General features: G+C 49.0%; 1 protein-coding gene across 1 annotated transcript in view; it reads right to left on the bottom strand.

Annotated features, from left to right (window-relative positions):
- FAM174B (family with sequence similarity 174 member B) overlaps positions 1-18,957 on the bottom strand; it is a 40,906-nt gene that overhangs the window by 8,925 nt on the left and 13,024 nt on the right. The window contains exon 2 of the mRNA XM_018066481.1: positions 8,748-8,879. Coding sequence (XP_017921970.1) covers positions 8,748-8,879 — 132 coding nt within the window. The remainder of the gene's footprint in view (positions 1-8,747; positions 8,880-18,957) is intronic.

The following is an 18,957-nucleotide window of genomic DNA, read 5'->3' as shown; positions in this document are numbered from 1 at the left end:
ACGTGTAGATGGAGAAGGTCTCGAAGACACTAAAGCCGACAAAAAACCGGCCTTAAAATCCTTGCTCTTTCAAACGCATTGACCTGAAAAGTGGTTTGTGACATGCCATTCAGGTGGAAAACCGTTCCAAAGCTGTGTGTGTAACATGGTCCTATTTCTGTTTAAAAAAAAAAAAAAGGAGGATTCCACAGGTACGCACTCTAGTGGTTGTCATTAAGTGGTGAGATTAAATGTAATTTTACTTTTCCTTTTTTTAAATCTGTAATCGCCATACCATACACTACATCTGTAATAAGAAAAGCTATGACCCAGTCTTGGTCTTCTTCAGTGACCGAGGGTCTTTGAGCCCCAGGACTAGAGGGGTCTTCTGTCGGGTGACTCAGCCCCAAGTTCGCTCACATCCTCACAAATGGCACCAGCTTCTCCCAGGAACCACTTGAAGTCCATCGTCCTTTGCAACAAACAGGGAGGCAGGGTAGTGCCTGGCACTGATACGGAGAGCCTGAGGGAGGCAGCTGAAGTAGATAAGATCACAGAATAAATGCTAACATCAAGGCAGCTGAAACTAAAGGAGCTAAATAGCCAATGGACGAAGTTAGGCAAAAAAAGAACAGAATGCACTCAAAGAAAGCTTAAGGAAGAGAAGCAGAAATCAACTGAAATCGAAAATGATAATTTAATAGAAAGGATCAGAGAAATCCAAAGTTGGTTCTTTGTACAGTTGGACAAAATTAAATGTACAGCAAGACTGATCAAGAAGAAGGAGAAAAGGCAAACAAGCAATATTATTACTGGAGAAGGCAGTGGCACCCACTCCAGTGCTCTTGCCTGGAAAATCCCACGGACGGAGGAGCCTGGTAGGCTGCAGTCCATGGGGCCACGAAGAGTCGGACACGACTGAGCGACTTCACTTTCAAGCAATATTAAGAATGCAAAGGGGACATTCCCTGGTGGTGCAGTGGCTGAGACTCCATGCTCCCAACACAGAGGGCCCGGGTTCGATTCCTGGTCAGAGAACGAGATCCCACGTGCTGCAAATGAAGATGATGCGTGCCACAACTAAAACCTGGCAGAGCCAAGTAAACAAAGACTTTAAAACACAGCAGTGAGAAAGAATGAAAGGGGACCATGACTGCACATGGGACAAAGGATAAAAAGATGATGAAAAGAGAGCATTGTGAGTAACCTTAGATGATACATTTGAAAACACGGATGACAAGGACAAAATCTCAGAAAAATAAAACCCATCAAAACTGCCCCAAAAACAGAACCTCCCAGTGGTCCAGTGGCTAAGACTCCATACTCCCAATCCAGGGGGCCCGGGTTCTGTCCCTGTTCAGGGAACTACATCCTACATGCTCCAAGTAAAGATCCTGCATGCCCCAATGAGACTGGGCACAGCCAAATAAATACATAAATATTTTTTAAAAACCAAAAAACTACCCCAAGAAGAAACAAAGACTAAAAATAGTCCTGTAACTATTCAAAGAATTAGACATCAATAGTGTTTTCCAGTCTTCAAACAAAAAAGCATCAGGGCCCAGACAGTTTAAGCAAATTCTACTAAACATTTAGAAACAAATAATTCTAATCTGATACTATCTCAGAGAAAAGGAAAATACGGAACTGCCTCAATTTGTTTTATGAAGCTAGTAAAACTTCTACCAAAGCCTGACAGTTCAGCTCAGTCACTGAGTCGTGTCCATGGACTGCAGCACACCAGGCTTCGCTGTCCATCGTCAACTCCCGGCGCTTGCTCAAACTCATGTCCATTGAGTCGGTGATGCCATCCAACCATCTCCTTCTCCTCCAACCTTCAGTCTTTCTCAGCATCAGGGTCTTTTCCAATGAATCAGTTCTCATCAAGTGGCCAAAGTATTGGAGGTTCAGCCTCAGTCCTTCCAATGAATACTCAGGACCGATTTCCTTTATGATTGACTGGTTTGATCTCCTTGTAGTCCAAGGGACTCTCAAGAGTCTTCTCCAATACCACAATTCAAAAGCATCAATTCTTTCGCACTCAGCTTTCTTTATAGTCCAGCTCTCACATCCATACGTGACTAAGGAAAAACCATGTAATGCAGGCATAAGTGGTTTAGCCACTAAGTCATGTCTGCATGGGACCCCATGGACTGTAGCGAGCCAAGTGCCTCTGTCCATGAGATTCTCTAGGCAAGAATGCTGGAATGGGTTGCCATTTCCTCCTCCAGGATTCTTCCCGACCCAGGGATCGAACCTGGGTCTCCTGCACTGCAGGCAGATTCTTTACCGACTGAGCTACAAAGGAAGCACCAGAGCTTTGACTAGATGGACTTTTGCTGACAAAGTAATGTCTTTGCTTTTTAATATGCTGGCTAGGTTGGTCATAGCTTTTCTTCCAAGGAGCGAGTGTCTTTTAATTTCAGGGCTGCAGTCACCATCTACAGTGATTTTGGAGCCCCACAAAATAAAGTCTCTCACTGTTTCCATTGTTTCCCCACTTATTTGCCATGAAATGTTGGGACCAGACAGATGCCATGATCTTCGTTTTCTGAATGGTGAGTTTTAAGCTAACTTTTTCATTCTCCTTTTTCACTTTCATCAAGAAGCTCTTTAGTTCTTCTTTGCTTTCTGCCATAAGGGTGGTATCATCTGCGAATCTGAGGTTATTGATATTTCTCCCAGCAATCTTGATTCCAGCTTGTGCTTCTTCCAGCCCAGCGTTTCTCATGACGTACTCTGCATATCAGTTAAATAAGCAGGGTGACAATATACAACCTTGACATACGCCTTTTCCTATTTGGAAACAGTCTATTGTTCCATGTCCAGTTCTAACTGTTGCTTCTTGACCTGCACACACATTTCTCAGGAGGCAGGTCAGGTGGTTCAGTATTTCCATCTCTTGAAGAATTTTCCATAGTTTGTTGTGATCCACACAGTCCAAGGCTTTGGTGTGGTCAATAAACCAGAAGTATATGTTTTTCTGTAACTCTCTTGTTTTTCTATGATCCAACAGATGTTGGCAGTTTGATCTCGGGTTCCTCTGCCTTTCCTAAAACCAGCTTGAACATCTGGAAGTCCATGGTTCACATACTGTTGAAGCCTGGCTTGGAGAATTTTGAGCATTACTCTGCTAGAGTGTGAGACGAGTGCCATTGTGCGGTAGTTTGAACATTCTTCGGCATTACCTTTCTTTGGGCAAAGCCTGACAAGGATATGACAAAATAGGAAAATTACAAACCAATCTCAGTCTCTAAGAGAAACAAGAAAGTCCCAAGCAAAATATCAGCAAACTGAAGGTAGCAATGTGAATAAAAACATGACCAGGACCAAACTCCTTTTATCTCAGGAATGCAAAACTGATTTAATTTTAGGGGGAAAAAATAAATAATTATAAGTTCACCACCTTAACAGATTAAAGGAAAAAGTATCATATTCTCAATAGAGCTAAGAAATACATTTAATAAAATCAACATTAGCAAACTGTGAATAGAGGGAAGCTTCTTGGAAAAAAATCTACAAACCCTATATGGTTTGTATAGTGTTTGCTACAGCAAACACTGCTGTTGTGTCAATACTGAAAGCACACCTGTTAAGGTCAAGAATAAGACAGGATGCCTATTACCATCACTTCTATTTAACAAAGACTTAGAGACCAAGAAGGCTTTTAAAAAAAGGGGGGGGGGGTAAAATGAAGGACTTGAGGGAAAGGGAGGCACTCCTATTAGTCTCAGGTGATATATCGATATAGAAATCTCAAAAGAATCCACAGTTACACCACTAGAATTCATAGGAGTTTAATGAGGCTGCTGGACATTTTTAAAATCACTCTTTTTAAAAAATCAACTGTATTTCTAGACACCATGAACAGAAAGTAAGAAAGCGATACTTTTAAAAAGGAAGCTCAGATTGAGGTCATGAATCGTGTGGCAGCGGCTTGCAGAGGTACTTGTCTTTGAAGCTGTCCCCAAAGTGACAGCAGAGAGAAGCCTGCAGCCCCAGAAGCAGAAACGCAGGCGTGGAGGCTGATCCGGTGGGACACGGGAGTCATTACGGTAGATGGTTGGGGATGAAAGACTGATAGGAATGGACTTGCTGGGTCCCGACTTTCTGCCCAGAATCGGGGTGGAGGAGAGGCTCAGAGGCGCCTGGGGGACCTTAAGTGATTCCTGTATTAAAAATCACCACGGGTGAAAGGGCCCCATGCTATTGCTGTGTGACTTAGAGAACGGGGCCGGGGCGGTGGGGGCGGGGGGGGCGTTACTACAGCTACCAAACAGCACACTCCAGAGCGTGGCCACAGACCAGGGAGCAGACTCAGATTCTCAAACAGCAGAAGTGCTGTCTGCTACCTTAACACCTACCAGGTGGTTCCATGTAATCATCTGCCTAAGCGTCCACTGACAGACGAATCAATAAAGTGTGGTATACACACACACACACACAAGTGGAACACTCCTCAGCACCAAACAGAAAGGAATCCTGCCATTTACAAGACCACAGACGGACCATGAGGGCACCACGTTTGGTGAAGCAAGTCAGACTGAGATAGACAAATACTGTGTGATCTCACTTATATGTGGAATTCAGAAAAACCAAACTCATAGAAAAGGAGATGAGATTTGCAGTTATCGGAATCAGGGCCCTGGGGACGGGAGAACTGGGCAAAGGGGGTAAAAAAGGTTCAAGCTTCCAGGTGGGAGATGAATACATCCTGGGAAGGTAATGCGCAACGCGATGACCCCAGGTAACACTGCTGCACGACGGACCTGAGAGCTGCCTGGAAAGCGGATCCCAGAAGTTCTCATCACAAGGGAAAAAATGGCTAACTATGTGTGGTGCTAGATGTCAACTGAACTTACTGCGGCAATCATTTCCCATACGTGTATGCCATAGGTCCTCCTTCAACTTGTACGGTGCTGTATGTCAACCGACAGTGCAAGAAAAGTGGAAAAAAATGCCAACACAGCCCTGATTGTTCCTAGGAAAGGAACTTGCTCCATTGTCTGAAGCACTGAGATTCACTGGGGAAGGTTCTTGGTCTGACAGTGGGTTCAGTATGTTCCTCCTCCTCAAGCCATCGGACACGACTTCCATCCAGCCGTGTTCAGACCACAGTAATACTTATATCCAGACCCTCTTCCCACCTATACTCAGGAACAACCCTACAGTTAGGACTGTCCAGACAGACTACTATATTTCTTTACTCAGGCTTTTCTTATGCAGTCAGACCTGGGGCTACCACAAAAATCACTCCGTCCATCGCAGCCCCCAAGGAGTCAGCTCAGACACCAAATACAAATGAAATCCTATTCCATGGCTCAGAATCAAAACAGTCCGTGATCCACTAAAGCCATCCAGGGCTCCCTATTGTATAATAACCCCAGCAGGCCTGCAAGACGCAGCCAAGCCTTTCCATTGTGACTCAATGAAGACAGCGTTGTCTTCACATTTCATTTTATTTCTGTGACTTGCAATAAAATCAGTATAACCACTTCTTATGTACATAGTATTCTGCAGTACAGATGCATATTAGTAATTGCTTTGATTCTTCTCAAAGGGGGCTGTTATTTACCTAAAATGCAAACCATCGCTAATGGTTTGTTCCTCTATATATAACAAACCCATGTCTTAATGTTGTGCATTCTCCATGAAATTTATGTGTGATTCATTAACAACTCTTTTTCCAATATCAGTATGTACGTGAACACAATAGTACATTTTTTTCAGACATGAGTATAAATAAAATAGCATTTGAAAGTAAAAAATATACGTACCAGAATGTAAAACACCTTGGAAAATATCTAGCAAAAATTCATAATACATTAATGAAGAAGTTTTTGAAAGACATTTCTTAAAATACCTAAATCAATGGGAAGTCATTCCGCACTCATGGATGAGAAGAGAGAACATAAAAGGGCCTGATTCTCTTTATTTTTTCTTATTGAGGTATAGTTGATATACAGCATTATCTAAGTTACAGGTATGCAATATAATGATTCAAACTTTTTAAAGGAAAAACGTTTAAAGATTATACGCCATTTATGGTTATTATAAAGTACTGGCTATATCCCCGTGTGGTGCAATATATCCCTGTGGCTACTTTTATACCCAGTAGGCTGTACTTCTGAATCCCCGACCCCTATCTTGCCCCTCCCGTTGCCCTCTCCTCACTGGTAACCACTAGTTTGTTCTCTGTATGTGTGAGTCTGCCTCTTTTTATTTTGTTATATTCACTACTTTGCTGTATCTGTTAATTCCACACATAAGCGATATCACATCATATGTCTTTCTCTGTCCGATGTACTCCACCTAGTACAAAGGGCTGATTCTCTTTAAATCAATCTACAGGGTCAACACAGCTCTCATCAAAATCCCAAACACTTCTTTCTCGAATCTAACTCATTTACAGCCAAGTACACCCAACGTCGTGCTAGAAAAGGACAATTCAGGAGAGATATGGACGACCTATATTCGCTCCCTGGAAGAAAGACTATGACCAAGCTAGACAGCATATTAAAAAGCAGAGACATTACTTTACTGACAAAGGTCCGTCTAGTCAAAGCTATGGTTTTTCCAGTAGTCACTTATGGTTGTGAGAGTTGGACCATAAAGAAAGCTGAGCACTGAAGAATTGATGCTTTTGAACTGTGGTGTTTGAGAGGACTCTTGAGAGTCCCTTGGACTGCAAGGAGATCAAACCAGTCAATCCTAAATCAGTCCTGAATATTCATTGGAAGGACTGATGCTAAAGCTTAAGCTCCAATACTTTGGCCACCTGATGCGAAGAGCTGACTCATTGGAAAAGACCCTGATGCTGGGAAAGATTGAAGGCAGGAGGAGAAGGGGACGACAGAGGATGAGACGGTTGGATGGCATCACTGATTCGATGGACATGAGTTTGAGCAAGCTCCGGGAGTTGGCAATGGACAGGGAGGCCTGGCGTGCTACTGTCCATGGGGTCACAAACAGTCAGACAGGACTGAGGGACTGAACTGACTGACTGACTTTCTCAGTCATGGGAAATCTGTGTGCAATGTGACTCTTATGGGTCAACCTGGCTGGGTGACACGGTTCCCAAATATTCAGTAGTCTGGGTATATCCGGGAGGGTGTTCTTGCTGAGATTAACAATTGTCTGGGTCGATTCAGTAAAGCAGATTGCCCTCCCCAGCGTGGGTAGCTCTCATCCAACCTGTTGGAGGCCTGAATAGCACAAAAGGCAGGATAAGGGGAGATTTGCCCTGTGCCTGTGTTGAGCCAAGGCACTGGTCTTCCCCTGTGCTCCCACTGGAACTCACACCACGGGCTCTCCTGGTTCCCAGGCCTTCAGACCTGGACCTTTGTAACAAACCCCTTCCTGTATACATATATCCTACTGATTCTGTTTCTCTACAGAACCCTGTGGGGGAGGGTGGAATCTCCAGATTGGGCCCAGCCTGTATTCAGGTCTCATCTTTGCCACTAAGACCTGAGAACTTGGCCAACCCAGGGCCCCTCTCTGGGTTTCCACACCCTCATCTCTAAACTACATTCGTCAAGACCTCCCTGGCAGTCCAGTGTTGGGACAGCCATTTTCCAGGGATACAGGTCTGATCGCTGGTTGGCGAGCTGGGATCCCACATGGCTCGGGGCAGCGAGGCCCACACATTCTAGCCACTGAGCCTGGGTGCTCTGGAGCCCAAGAGCCATGGGGAGTCCATGTGCCCCCACTATAGAGTCCACACCCACACTCATATGCCGAAGTGAAGGCCAAAGACAGCCATAAATAAATAAATAAACTCCAGTCACCCCGGCTTTCACACTGAGACTCCCACAGACCCAAACGCAGTACACCCCAAAAGGAGCCAAAACCCAAAAGACAGTCCTAAAGTCACACAGTCATTCTGACCTTTCCACAGGCAACCTTAAAGAAACACACCTGCCTTTGGAACTCAGAAGTCGGTTCCATCCAAGGAGTAGCCCCCACCCCACATGCTCCGTTACCAGCTAAGCAAGCCTGAAAGAGCAGTTTCCATTCATGTGCACGGCGTGAGGCACAGGAGGCTGCATGCACCAGACCCCCGCCAGCCGTGCTCAGGAAGCTCATGGTCTGAAATCCAGCCCCCCTTTTGCTTCTGTAAAGCTGGCTCCTCCCAGTGAGGGAGTCCTGGGTTCAACCCCTGGGTTGGGAAGATCCCCCAGAGAAGGAAACGGCAACCCACTCCAGGATACTTGCCCGGAGAATCCCATGGACAGAGGAGCCTGGTGGGCTACAGCCCATGGGGTTGCAAAGAGTTGGATATGACTGAGCGGATAGCACTTTCACTTTCACCCTAAAGTGTCATCTGGAAAGAGCTGAGAAGACCCATTTCCCTGCTGGCTTCCTGGGTGCTGTGCATTCCCAGAAGGGATCAGAGCACTTCTCCCCACATACACAGAATGCCCCAAGGTCAAATACAGCCAAAAACCAAGATTATACTCCTGGGCACTCAGTGTCTTCCAAGGTGGACCCCCCCACCTTCCTGAGTCTGTGAGCCCAGGAGGAGGCCGCTGTCCCCACCCAGCCTCTGCAGTCATTTAGTCGCTCAGTCGTGTCCGCCTCCTTGTGACCCTGAGGACTGTAGCCCGCCAGGCTCCTCTGTCCGTGGGATTTCCCAGGCAAGAATACTGGAGTGGGTTGCCATTTCCCTCTCCAGGGGATCTTCCAGACCCAGAGATCGAACTCGCATCTCTTGCTTGGCAAGTAGTTTCTTTCACCACCAAGCCGCCAGGAAAGCCCCCCAGTACCTGTATTTGATGTCAAATACTGTGGAGTCCTCATCCTCATCATCCTCTTCGTTCAGCGGGGCCATTTCCACTCGCTCGGCGGGAGTGGTGATGATGTCATACTTGCGGGTCTTCTTCAGCCTCTTCCCGGACCTGGACGAGGGGAAGCACATGTCTGAGACCAGGGCAATGCCCACTGAAGTCAGCCACGCTGCCACCCCCAGCCCAGCTCCCAGGAGATCTGGCAAAACCCCACCCAGCTCCTTCACTTCTGGCCACGGGACCTCGGGCGGGATCCTGACCTCAGCATCCCTCGCTGGTCCTCACCCACAAAGCAAAGATGTGCCCTGAGCGCTGTGAAGCCCAGGGATCAGGATCCATAACAGCCAAACGCAAGATTTTCAAAAGGCAAAGTAAGGCAAAGAAAACCCACGACGAGCCAAAGATCAGAATGTTCACTGTGGATGGAGCTCAGCCACGCCCTGGGCCAGGCCTGAGGCACCTCGTCCCCGCATCCCCCGGCCCCTCACCCTTGCCCCAGCCCTGCTGTGCCGCAGGTCACTGCTCCAAGCACAGGCATCACCGCCTGGCACCACCGTGTGCGCTGCCCCACGGGCCGGCCCAGTGAATCAGAACCCAGGCTGGGCCACTTTCTACCTGTGTGATCACAGGCAAGTCGGTCAATCTCCCGAGGCCTCAGCGTACTCATAAAGAAAATGGGCTGAGGACAGGCCAGGGAGGATGAAGTGGGATGAAGCATTCAGTCAGCCAGCCCAGGCAGCAGGCTCTTGGCGAAAAGGGCTGCTGGTGAAAAGAATCAACAGAGAGGGACTTCCTTCGGGGTCCAGTGGCCAAAACTCCGCTCTCTGTGCAGGGGGCGGGGTTCAATCCCTGGTAGGGAAGCTAGAGCCCACATGCCCCTGCTGAAACATCCTGTGTGCCGCAACCAATACCCGAAACAGCCAAATAAATAAATTTTTAAAAAAGAATCAACAAAAAGGAGTTAAACGGGCTACGGCCTCTCTCATATGACAAGGACTTGGACAAATGAGTATAGTTTCCATCACAAGGATTTATGACCATCGGGAGCTGTGACCCTAGGCTTTTACCTCTGGGACGGTAGACATCCACTAAGGGCCGCCAGGAAACCGCTGAGCAAGCCTGCCTTCCGGTCTCCAGTGTCAGACCTCTACGAAGCATGCAGCATTGATCAGGCCACGCTGAGAGTTTATGATGCCACAGGGAACAATACTGTTTTATGACTACTGATGCTCTATGCATTTATTTCTCCACTATTTTGAACTTTTTCCCAAATGCCTTATATCCTCTGATGTCCCTCTTTTGAAAAAAAATTTTTGAAACTGTCTGTGAGAAACCAATCAAAGCACCACACTGCAAAGCACCACCCCAAATCACAAATAGGGCACTGAAGAGTCATATTCTCTAAACATGCTTCCCACAGGCTGTAAGCCATACCTGCATGGAGACCATGTCAAAGACACATGTGGGGTCTCTCTGTCCCCAGCGCACGAAATGCCTCAGGAAGTTTGCAAAAGAGTGAAAACAGAAGTTTGCCTTCAAGTAAGAATTTCTTAGGAACAGCAACTTGCTCTTTTCTTGAAGAAAGAAAGTATAAGTCTCTCAGTTGTGTCCAGCTCTTTGCGACCCCATGGACTGTAGCCCGCAAGGCTCCTCTGTCCATGAAATTTTCCAGGCAAGAAGACTGGAGTGGGTTGCCATGCCCTCCTCCAGGGGATCTTCCCAACTCAGAGATCAAACCAGGGTCTCCAGCATCGCAGGGAGATTCTTCACTGTCTGAGCCACCAGGGAAGCCCAGGGAAGCTCTTTTCTTGCCTAGTATTCATCAAAAACATGATTTGTGAAAGGATTATTTACATAGAAAATGTATATATTTATCTACACCTTTGACATAAAGCAACCTACAGAGCCTATAGTATTTGCTGCCCGTGGTTCTCTGTGTAGAGACTTTGGGGCATCAGGTATACAGCCTGACAACCCCCTAGCCTCATTACAAAGCAATCTGTCATTCTGCTTCCATCACAAGCACCGTGTGTGTGTGTGTGTGTGTGTGTGTGTGTGTGTGTGAAACCACATGGATTTCAAGCACGATGCAGCAAGGTGCAAACGCCAAGCCAGGTGGTTAAGACGTAAGAGGGGCACAGCCAGCGGCCTCCCCAGGGCCACAGGGCAGCAGTATTTTGGAAGCAGGTTTGTGTGGGAGCTTAAATGCTAACATGATAAACCCCGCTAGTCCAGATTCTTGCCATCAAGATTCTTGTTTTCCCTCCACCTCCCGGCAATGGAATAAAATAGATCTTTTGTTCTGCCTCAGAGGACTTACAAACCCTGACCAATTTAATCTCCAATGCTGGATGGAGACATTTAAGCCCAGAAATGGCTCCATACACCACAGGCAACCCACAACAAAGCCACAAGGAAAACCATCCACCCCTGAGCCCTCTAGACCAGGGTCAAGCCCCGAAAGTACACTGACCCACACACCACACCTTTCTCAGGAAGTCTCCTATCTCCGCCCTGATGGATCACAGCTGTTCAGAGGAACACCTGACTTTGCAAAGGACTTGCCGTTCTGTTAGCTGTGCCCAGTGCCAGGGATGCCCACTGGGCACACACACCTGCACGAGCATCCGGAACACTAGAACAGGAGACGGCCTGTGGACCCAAGGGCTCAAGAAGGCTCCTATAGATGCCCCAAGAGACTAGCACCCAGATGATTTCTGGATGAAGTCACCACTGTTGGTAACCATCTCTCAAACATCACAAGGCTTAGAGAATGCAAAATCTGGACTGTACGCCTCAGGCTGCACTTGGAACCTGAAACCTCACTAAGTCACTGGTTCTGGAGCAGGACTGACTGCTGACCCGGGGAAAAGATTCTGGGGGCTCTGACTTCAGCCTTGCTTCACGGGAACGAATCCCCATCACCCACAGAATCACCTTCCTTCTTCCTGACTGCTTATACAGAGTCTTGTGATGAGAAAATTAACCTACTGAGCTTAACATAGACCCGTAAACACCTACCCCTGGGAGAAGCTAGGACACAGCCCAGCCTCTAGAACACCATGGCCTACTTGCTTTAACACCAGCCATTCCAAACCAGGTCATCTGAAAAGATAATTTAAACCTCAAGATTACACCAAAGGTGTGACAGTTAATTTTATGCATTGATTTGACTGGGCCACAGGGTACCCCAACATTTGCTGAAGCACTATTTCTGGATGTGTCTGAGAGAGCGATTGCGGTTGAGATTAACCCCGAAATCGGTAGACTGAGCAAAGCATATCGCCCTCCCCAGTGCAGGTGGGCCTCACCCAATGAGTCAAAGGCCTGAGTAGACAAGAAGCACTGACCTCACACAAGGAGGAGAGAATTCCTCTCCCTGGGGGCTGGGACACCATTTTTGTTTTTCTGCCTTCAGAACTGAAATGTTAGCTCTTCTTAGATTTCTGGCCTGTATATGTACACACACACACACACACACACACACACACACACACATACACAACACACACACACTCTCTCTTGGTTCCATTTCTCTGGAGAACCCCATCTAACAATCCTCTGCAGGAACCCTCATGCATACATCAAACACCAGTTCTGAAACAATGGAGACATTGCATTTCCAACAAATCTCTGAGACACAACACCCTTCACAAAAGGGGAGTAATTCCTGCTGTTTTGCTACGGGGTCTGTTACTAAGGGGAAACCAGCATTTGGGAGAGGTTGAAAGAGGCTCAGCTTCATCTGTGGCAGAAGCCGTGAAGCTGGCAGGGCCGCACTGGAGGGAAACCATGGCATACAACTGGAGTGGGCCAGGATGGGGCGGGGTGGGGGTGGCTCGTGTGTTTCTCAGATTGAAAGGTGAGTTCTTTCTTTATCGTGTGGGAGTCAGAAGCAGGGAAGTGCACGAACAGGGTCAGTCGGCATTTCCTGAAGACCCTCTGACTCTTGAGCCTCGCTGGACTGGAGTCAGAGAACGGAGTCATCCTGACTTGGGGAGGAAAACGTGAGACAAGGGGAAAACAGACTCACTGGGAGCGCATACAAGTGCGCCGAGGCCTGCTGTCTCTTCAGAATGCTCTAACACAGCCACCCCCAACCTTTTTGGCACCAGGGACCAGCTTCATGGAAGACAATTTTTCCAGGGAAGCGGGGAGGAGCAAAGTAGTTTTGATTCACCCGCTGCTCACTTCTTGCTGTGCACGAGCCAGTTAGGGTTGGGGACCTCTGGTCTAAGCTATCTTTTCCCTAAGAGTTGAGCTCCTTCTGAGTGCCAGCTAACCAATTAACACTAAGATCACGTGCAAGACATAAATCATCCTATAAGGCAATAGGCTTCCCATGTGATGCCAGGGGTAAAGAACCTGTCTGCCAATGCAGATTAGACACAAGAGACACGGGTTCAGTCCCTGGATTGGAAAATCCTCTGGAGGAGGGCACAGCAACCCACTCCAGTATTCTTGCCTGGAGAATCCCAAGGACAGAGGAGGCTGGTGGGCTACAGTCCACAGGGTCACACAGAGTTGGACACGACTGAAGGGCCCTAACACGCACACACGTGAGGCAGCACTGTTACCTCTGTGTTACAGACGAGGAAACCAAGGCTCAGGGAGGTCGACGTCCCCACGACCAAGGACCGAGGGCTGCCCCAGCACAAACCTCCCTGGACGTCACCTTGAACCACCTCGTGCTGGCCAAGAGGAAGGCTCCGGTTCTCCGCTCACTCTTTCTGCAAGCTCACCCCACACTCCACTAGAGTCCGCCTCCACTTAACTTTAACACCAGGGAACTCTCTGCCCTTGGTATACATTTTTCTGGAACTTGTTGCTTAACACAGCTCACACAGTCCTATTTCAAAGCAATCGGGGCTGACTGCTCATAGAAAAACACTTTCTAATAGTGACTCCTTCTGGACACGAGTTGGTTTGGGACAGGCCAGCCTCCATCTCCTCCCTCCTTTGGGTATCTGTATCCTTTGTGAATCCCCCTGCCCCATGGTCCCTAGGGGAAGAGGAGGCCTGACCACTGGCCACACCCCCAGTTCCAGGAGTGGACCTGGGACTTAAGTCTGAGTCAAAAATCAGTGTATTGCCACCCCGAGGCCCTGACTGGGAGGCTGAGGGGAGGATGTGACTAATCAGAGCCAGTGACCTTTGCTGGGCAGGCAGCAAAGAGGCAGGGAATCACCCAGGTGAGAGCCACCTCGCCACCTTCTAGAGACAGAAAATATGCTTTTCTGGTAAGCGGTCTCTGAGGTGACCTCTAAAAATGGTTCGCCATTCACCTGACCCAAAAAACCCCCACAAAATCACGCAAACCAAGAGGTTCAAATCTTCGCGTTCACTTTAAGAACACCCGTGAAACTGCCCAGGCCATTAAGGGTATGCATATCTGGAAAACCACCATGAATGTGATGGGCGTCACTTCAAAGGCGCAATGCGTGCCATTCCAGTGTTGCAACACGAGAGTTGGCAGGCGCGCGCGGGCCAAACAGTGGGGCTGGACGCAGGGTCGCTGGTCCAAAGAGAGTGCTGAATTTTGACAGCACAAGCTCAGAAATGCAGAGAGTGGTGCTGAATTTACAGGTTTAGATGTAGATTCTCTGATCATGGAGCAGGTCCAGGCGAACCAAGCCCCCAAGATGCAGAGCAGGACTTATAGAGCTCAGGGTCGGATCACGCTGAGCTCTCCCTGCCACACGGAGAGGATCCGCACTGCAAAAAGAACAGACTGTCCCTAAACCAGAAAAGGAGGTCGTACAGGAGAAAAAAGATACCCTGGAAGAAACTCAAGAAATAAAAACAGCCCAGGAATAAATGCCACCCCAAAAAATAAATGCAAATAAAAGTTTTTTTAAAAAACAGAAATGAATGGAAAATAAACCAACACGGTAGAGGAGACTGGAAGGAAAGACCCTGCTCCAGATCGCCTATGACGCCAGCCCTCCTTGACACCAACAAACTACCCTCGTTGTCAACAAAGCCTGTCCAGCCAGGGCTTTCGGTCACACACAAACAAGGAGCTCTGACCGTCAGTGGGTCTCAAAGGAACACAAGCACAGCTGTGAGGATAAACTCCCTCTTCTGATTCTCCCACATTCCGACAACAAACCTTCCACACGTAAGTAGAATTTTCCCACCATCTTCTGATTCTCCCACATTCCGACAACAAACCTTCCACACGTAAGTAGAATTTTCCCACCATCTTCTGATTCTCCCACATTCCGACAACAAACCTTCCACACGTAAGTAGAATTTTCCCACCATCTTCTGATTCTCCCACATTCCGACAACAAACCTTCCACACGTAAGTAGAATTTTCCCACCATCTTCTGATTCTCCCACATTCCGACAACAAACCTTCCACACGTAAGTAGAATTTTCCCACCCTCTTCTGATTCTCCCACATTCCGACAACAAACCTTCCACACATAAGTAGAATTTTCCCATTTCATCAAACCCTTTAAAACCCCAGGACCCTTGTTCTGGTCCTAGAGGCAAAGAACCACACATATGAAGGGTCTTGGTGACGATGCTGTCCAAGTTTTCATTCAGGGCCTACCAGTCAACTGGTTTTCCAAGACAACCAACGGCCCCTTCCCACAGGGCTGCTCACCAGCATCCTGGTCTTAGGAAAGGGCGAAAGGGACGTGGCTACAGGGAATCTGAAACTCCCCAAGGGTCCCCAGGGGGCAAGGGGTAGCCTCTGGGACACAGCTTGAGAAGGAGCATCTGGTTCTAGACAGAGGCCCGAGTCAGAGTCAGACTTGGGCTCCTATCCTGGTGTCTCTAGTTATGGACCTGCTTCCTCTGGGCCTGGGGGCACCAGCAGGGAGTGGGGAAGATGAGCAGGAGGGCAGCTTGCCACAACTGCCACAGCACCCCCTGCCCAACAAGGGGGAGATTCAGGGAACAGGGAGGGAGATGAGCAGTGATGCGGCTGGCCCATCCTCAACAGCACACCTCCCCGTGGCCGTCGTTTTTCTCTTCTGGTGCCAGGTCCCGCTAAACCAGGAGCCTCCACAGAGAGACAGCGAACGGTGGTTTTAAACAAATTGCCTGTGTTGAGCTTCACGGGACCCAGCAAGACCAGAGGAGTTATAGAAGAGACAAAGGACCCTTCCACTGGGGCCAAAACACACATTTTTAACAAGACAGAGGAGAAGTCCCAATTCCTTTCCTCTGAAATGTAATCCTACAGCCAGAGGGTTTGTTTACTCAAAGGCTCGCTGGACAGCTGCTCAGAAGCTGGTCTCCCCATGCGCCCTGGAGGCTGGGGTGCGAGGGGAGCCCAGAGGACCCACGTGGACAGGGGCCTGCTCGCCCCAGCCTCCCCTGCGAAGACACACAGAACAACGCAAAGCCAGAAGGGCTCGTTTGCTCTCAGAAGTTCAATCTGGGGGCACAGCAATCAGATCCACAGGCCGAGCATCCAGGGGCTTGACTCCACCTCAGTCCTTCCAACTCCTCTGTCTGGGAGCCTCCAGCCAAGTCCTCACCCTGAACCTGAATTTCGTACCACGTTGACCACCTGCCAAGCGCCGCTGGGGTTCCAGGAGCAGACCTCACCATGGCGAGGGTGGGAGGGAGGCAGGGAGTGAGCTCACATTTCCTTCTGGAACGATATTCTACCATTGACCGAGGTGACGGCACACAGCTCTGTGAATGTACTACAAAGGCACGATCTGGGCACTTTGAATAGGTGAACTGCAAGGCATGTGACATCTTACGAAGCTGTCATTAAAAACAGACAGGGACTTCCCTGGTGATTCTGTGGTTAAGAATCTGCCTTGCAGTGTAGGGGATGCAGGTTCAATCCCTGGTCGGGGAACTAAGATCCCACATACCTCGAGACAACTAAAGCCCCTGCTCTGCAACTGCTGGGACCCACACACTCTGGAGCCTGTATGCCACACTAGAGAGGCCCTCACGGCCAAAACGTCCTGCAGGAGCAAGGAAGAGCCTGTGTGCCACAGTTAAGACCTGACCAACCAACCAAATAAATAAATATTTTTTTAAAAAGGAAAGATAGATATATCTGTATGCATGCATATCTACCACATTCATTCACTTCTGCATTTATAAAATCTCTCTCAAAGGGTCACAAGAAGCTGACAGCATCCGGAGAAGGAAGCTGGGTGGCCCAGGGGCAGGGCTGGGAAGGGAACTGTTCACTACACACCCTGGCTCCTCATGAATTTCAAGCCATGTGAATCTGTGAGCTATTTTTAAAACACATAAACAAGTAAATAAAATTCAAAGGCAGTAATTCAGGTAAAGATTTAAACAGGCCAGGGGTGTGCAGGCCTGCCTCTGGGGCAGGAGACCCTTTCCCTGGAGAGGTCCGTGGCCCGACCCGCAGGGCCCCATCCTACCCAGAGGCTGCCCGCCGCCTCCTGCTCACCTGCGCTGACATGAGGAGCTGAACCCAGCATCTCTGGCCTCTCCTCCACCCACGCTGTGCCCGCTGTGAAGCCCAGTAAAGCCAACAGCTCTACGGCCCAAGGGCCGGCTTTCTGCTGAAACCACACTACTTGTTCCAAGGAACACACCACCTTTGACATCTGGAAAATTAATAAAGAAGATGAAAACAGAATGTGTAAGGGAGAGGCCGAATCGAGCAGCTGCTGAGAGTCAGCTGCCCGCCTTCGCGCCGGGCTGAAGCTTCCGAGGCCCCGAGGACACAGGCCTTTCCTGCTTGTGACGTTTTTGGCTGCACTGGGTCTCCGCTGCACGGCAATCACCAGGCTTCAGTGGCCGAGGCATGTGGGCTTAGGTACACGTGGGATTTTAGTCACCGGACCAGGGATCGAACCTGCGTCAACCACAGTGGCAGGCACTCTCAACCACCGGACCCCCAGGGAAGTGCCCAACCTCCGACCTCTGCCCTACATCTTCTCCCTCAGGACACGACATAACTGAGCCTTCCCTAGACAGCCAAGAAGCTTGGAGAAAGGACACGACCCCCAAACCCACTTTCTAGCCCCACCATGGTGGAAAGAAGCAGGTGTAGGAGAGACAGCCACAACAGTGCCACGTCTCCCAAAAGGGGGCAATGGCCTGGCATCAACCCCAGGCTCAGTGGCAAACCCAAGGCTAGGGAAGTGAAAAGGGAAGTCGCTCAGTCATGTTGACTCTTCGCAGCCCCAGGGACTGTAGCCTGCCAGGTTCCTCCATCCATGGGATTTCCCAGGCAAGAATACTGGAGTGGGTTGCCATTTCCTCCTCCAGGGGATCTTCCTGACCCAGGGATCGAACCTGGGTCTCCCACACTGCAGGTAGACTCTTTACCATCTGAGCCACCAGGGAAGGCTGGGGACTGGGGGACAATTCCCGGTCACTGGCCTCCTCCCCTTCCTGCCTGGGGCACAGTCCCCAAGTTCTGCCCATCACCTTTCTTTGAAAGCAGCTTAAACTGAGCCCAGGCCCGGGGTGATCTGAATCTCACCTGGCTCCGCTCCAGAGAGGCAACTTGAGGCTCTCGGTCATATGAGACAAAAGCAGCGAGAGCTTCAGGGCCTCAAGCAGCCCAACGCTAACAGGGCTCCAGCCAAGCCCTCCAGAACACAGGTGTTCCAGAGCCCTCCGAGTACAGGAGCATCAGTGTCAGGCCCGACCCCTGACCTGGGGCCTCCCCTCCCCACCTCACCAGGCTCTCTGCTCCAGCGCCAGCACCCAGCCAAGAGGAATGACGCAAACGCCCCAGGGCCCGAAGGTACAGGAAAGCAGTGAAGCCAGGCCGGCTCGATGTAAACAAACGCGGTGACAATCAGCAGCCAACCTCCGCTTGGAGTCAAGGAGACACACAGATAGGGTCTCGCAAACGCAGATGAGGTGGGATCGCGCCTACCCAGCTCCCCCCACCCCCGCACACCATTATTCTCACTTGTTACTGGGGCTGTGTGTTTCCATAAATACTCCCATCTGTTGAAAAAAGCAGATCTGGATATTCATGTGAAGTCCCAATTTGAAGTGTTCTCAATTATCTCAGTTGTTAAAAACACTGTGTGTTTATGTGGAATCTAAAAGAATGACACAGATTAGCTTATTTACAAAACAGAAATAAATTCACAGACTTAGAAAACAAACAGTCACCAACAGGGAATTATATTCACTACATTAAGTCCCCTACGTGTAAACAAGTTCCATTTCAAAAGCACCTAAGTCCAAATCTGTTCCTAAGTCCAAC

The sequence above is a fragment of the Capra hircus genome, chromosome 21 (assembly GCF_001704415.2).
Source record: "Capra hircus breed San Clemente chromosome 21, ASM170441v1, whole genome shotgun sequence".
Taxonomy (NCBI): Eukaryota; Metazoa; Chordata; class Mammalia; order Artiodactyla; family Bovidae; genus Capra; species Capra hircus.
Note: the sequence above shows the minus strand (reverse complement) of the source record. Positions and strands in the feature narration are given on the sequence as shown.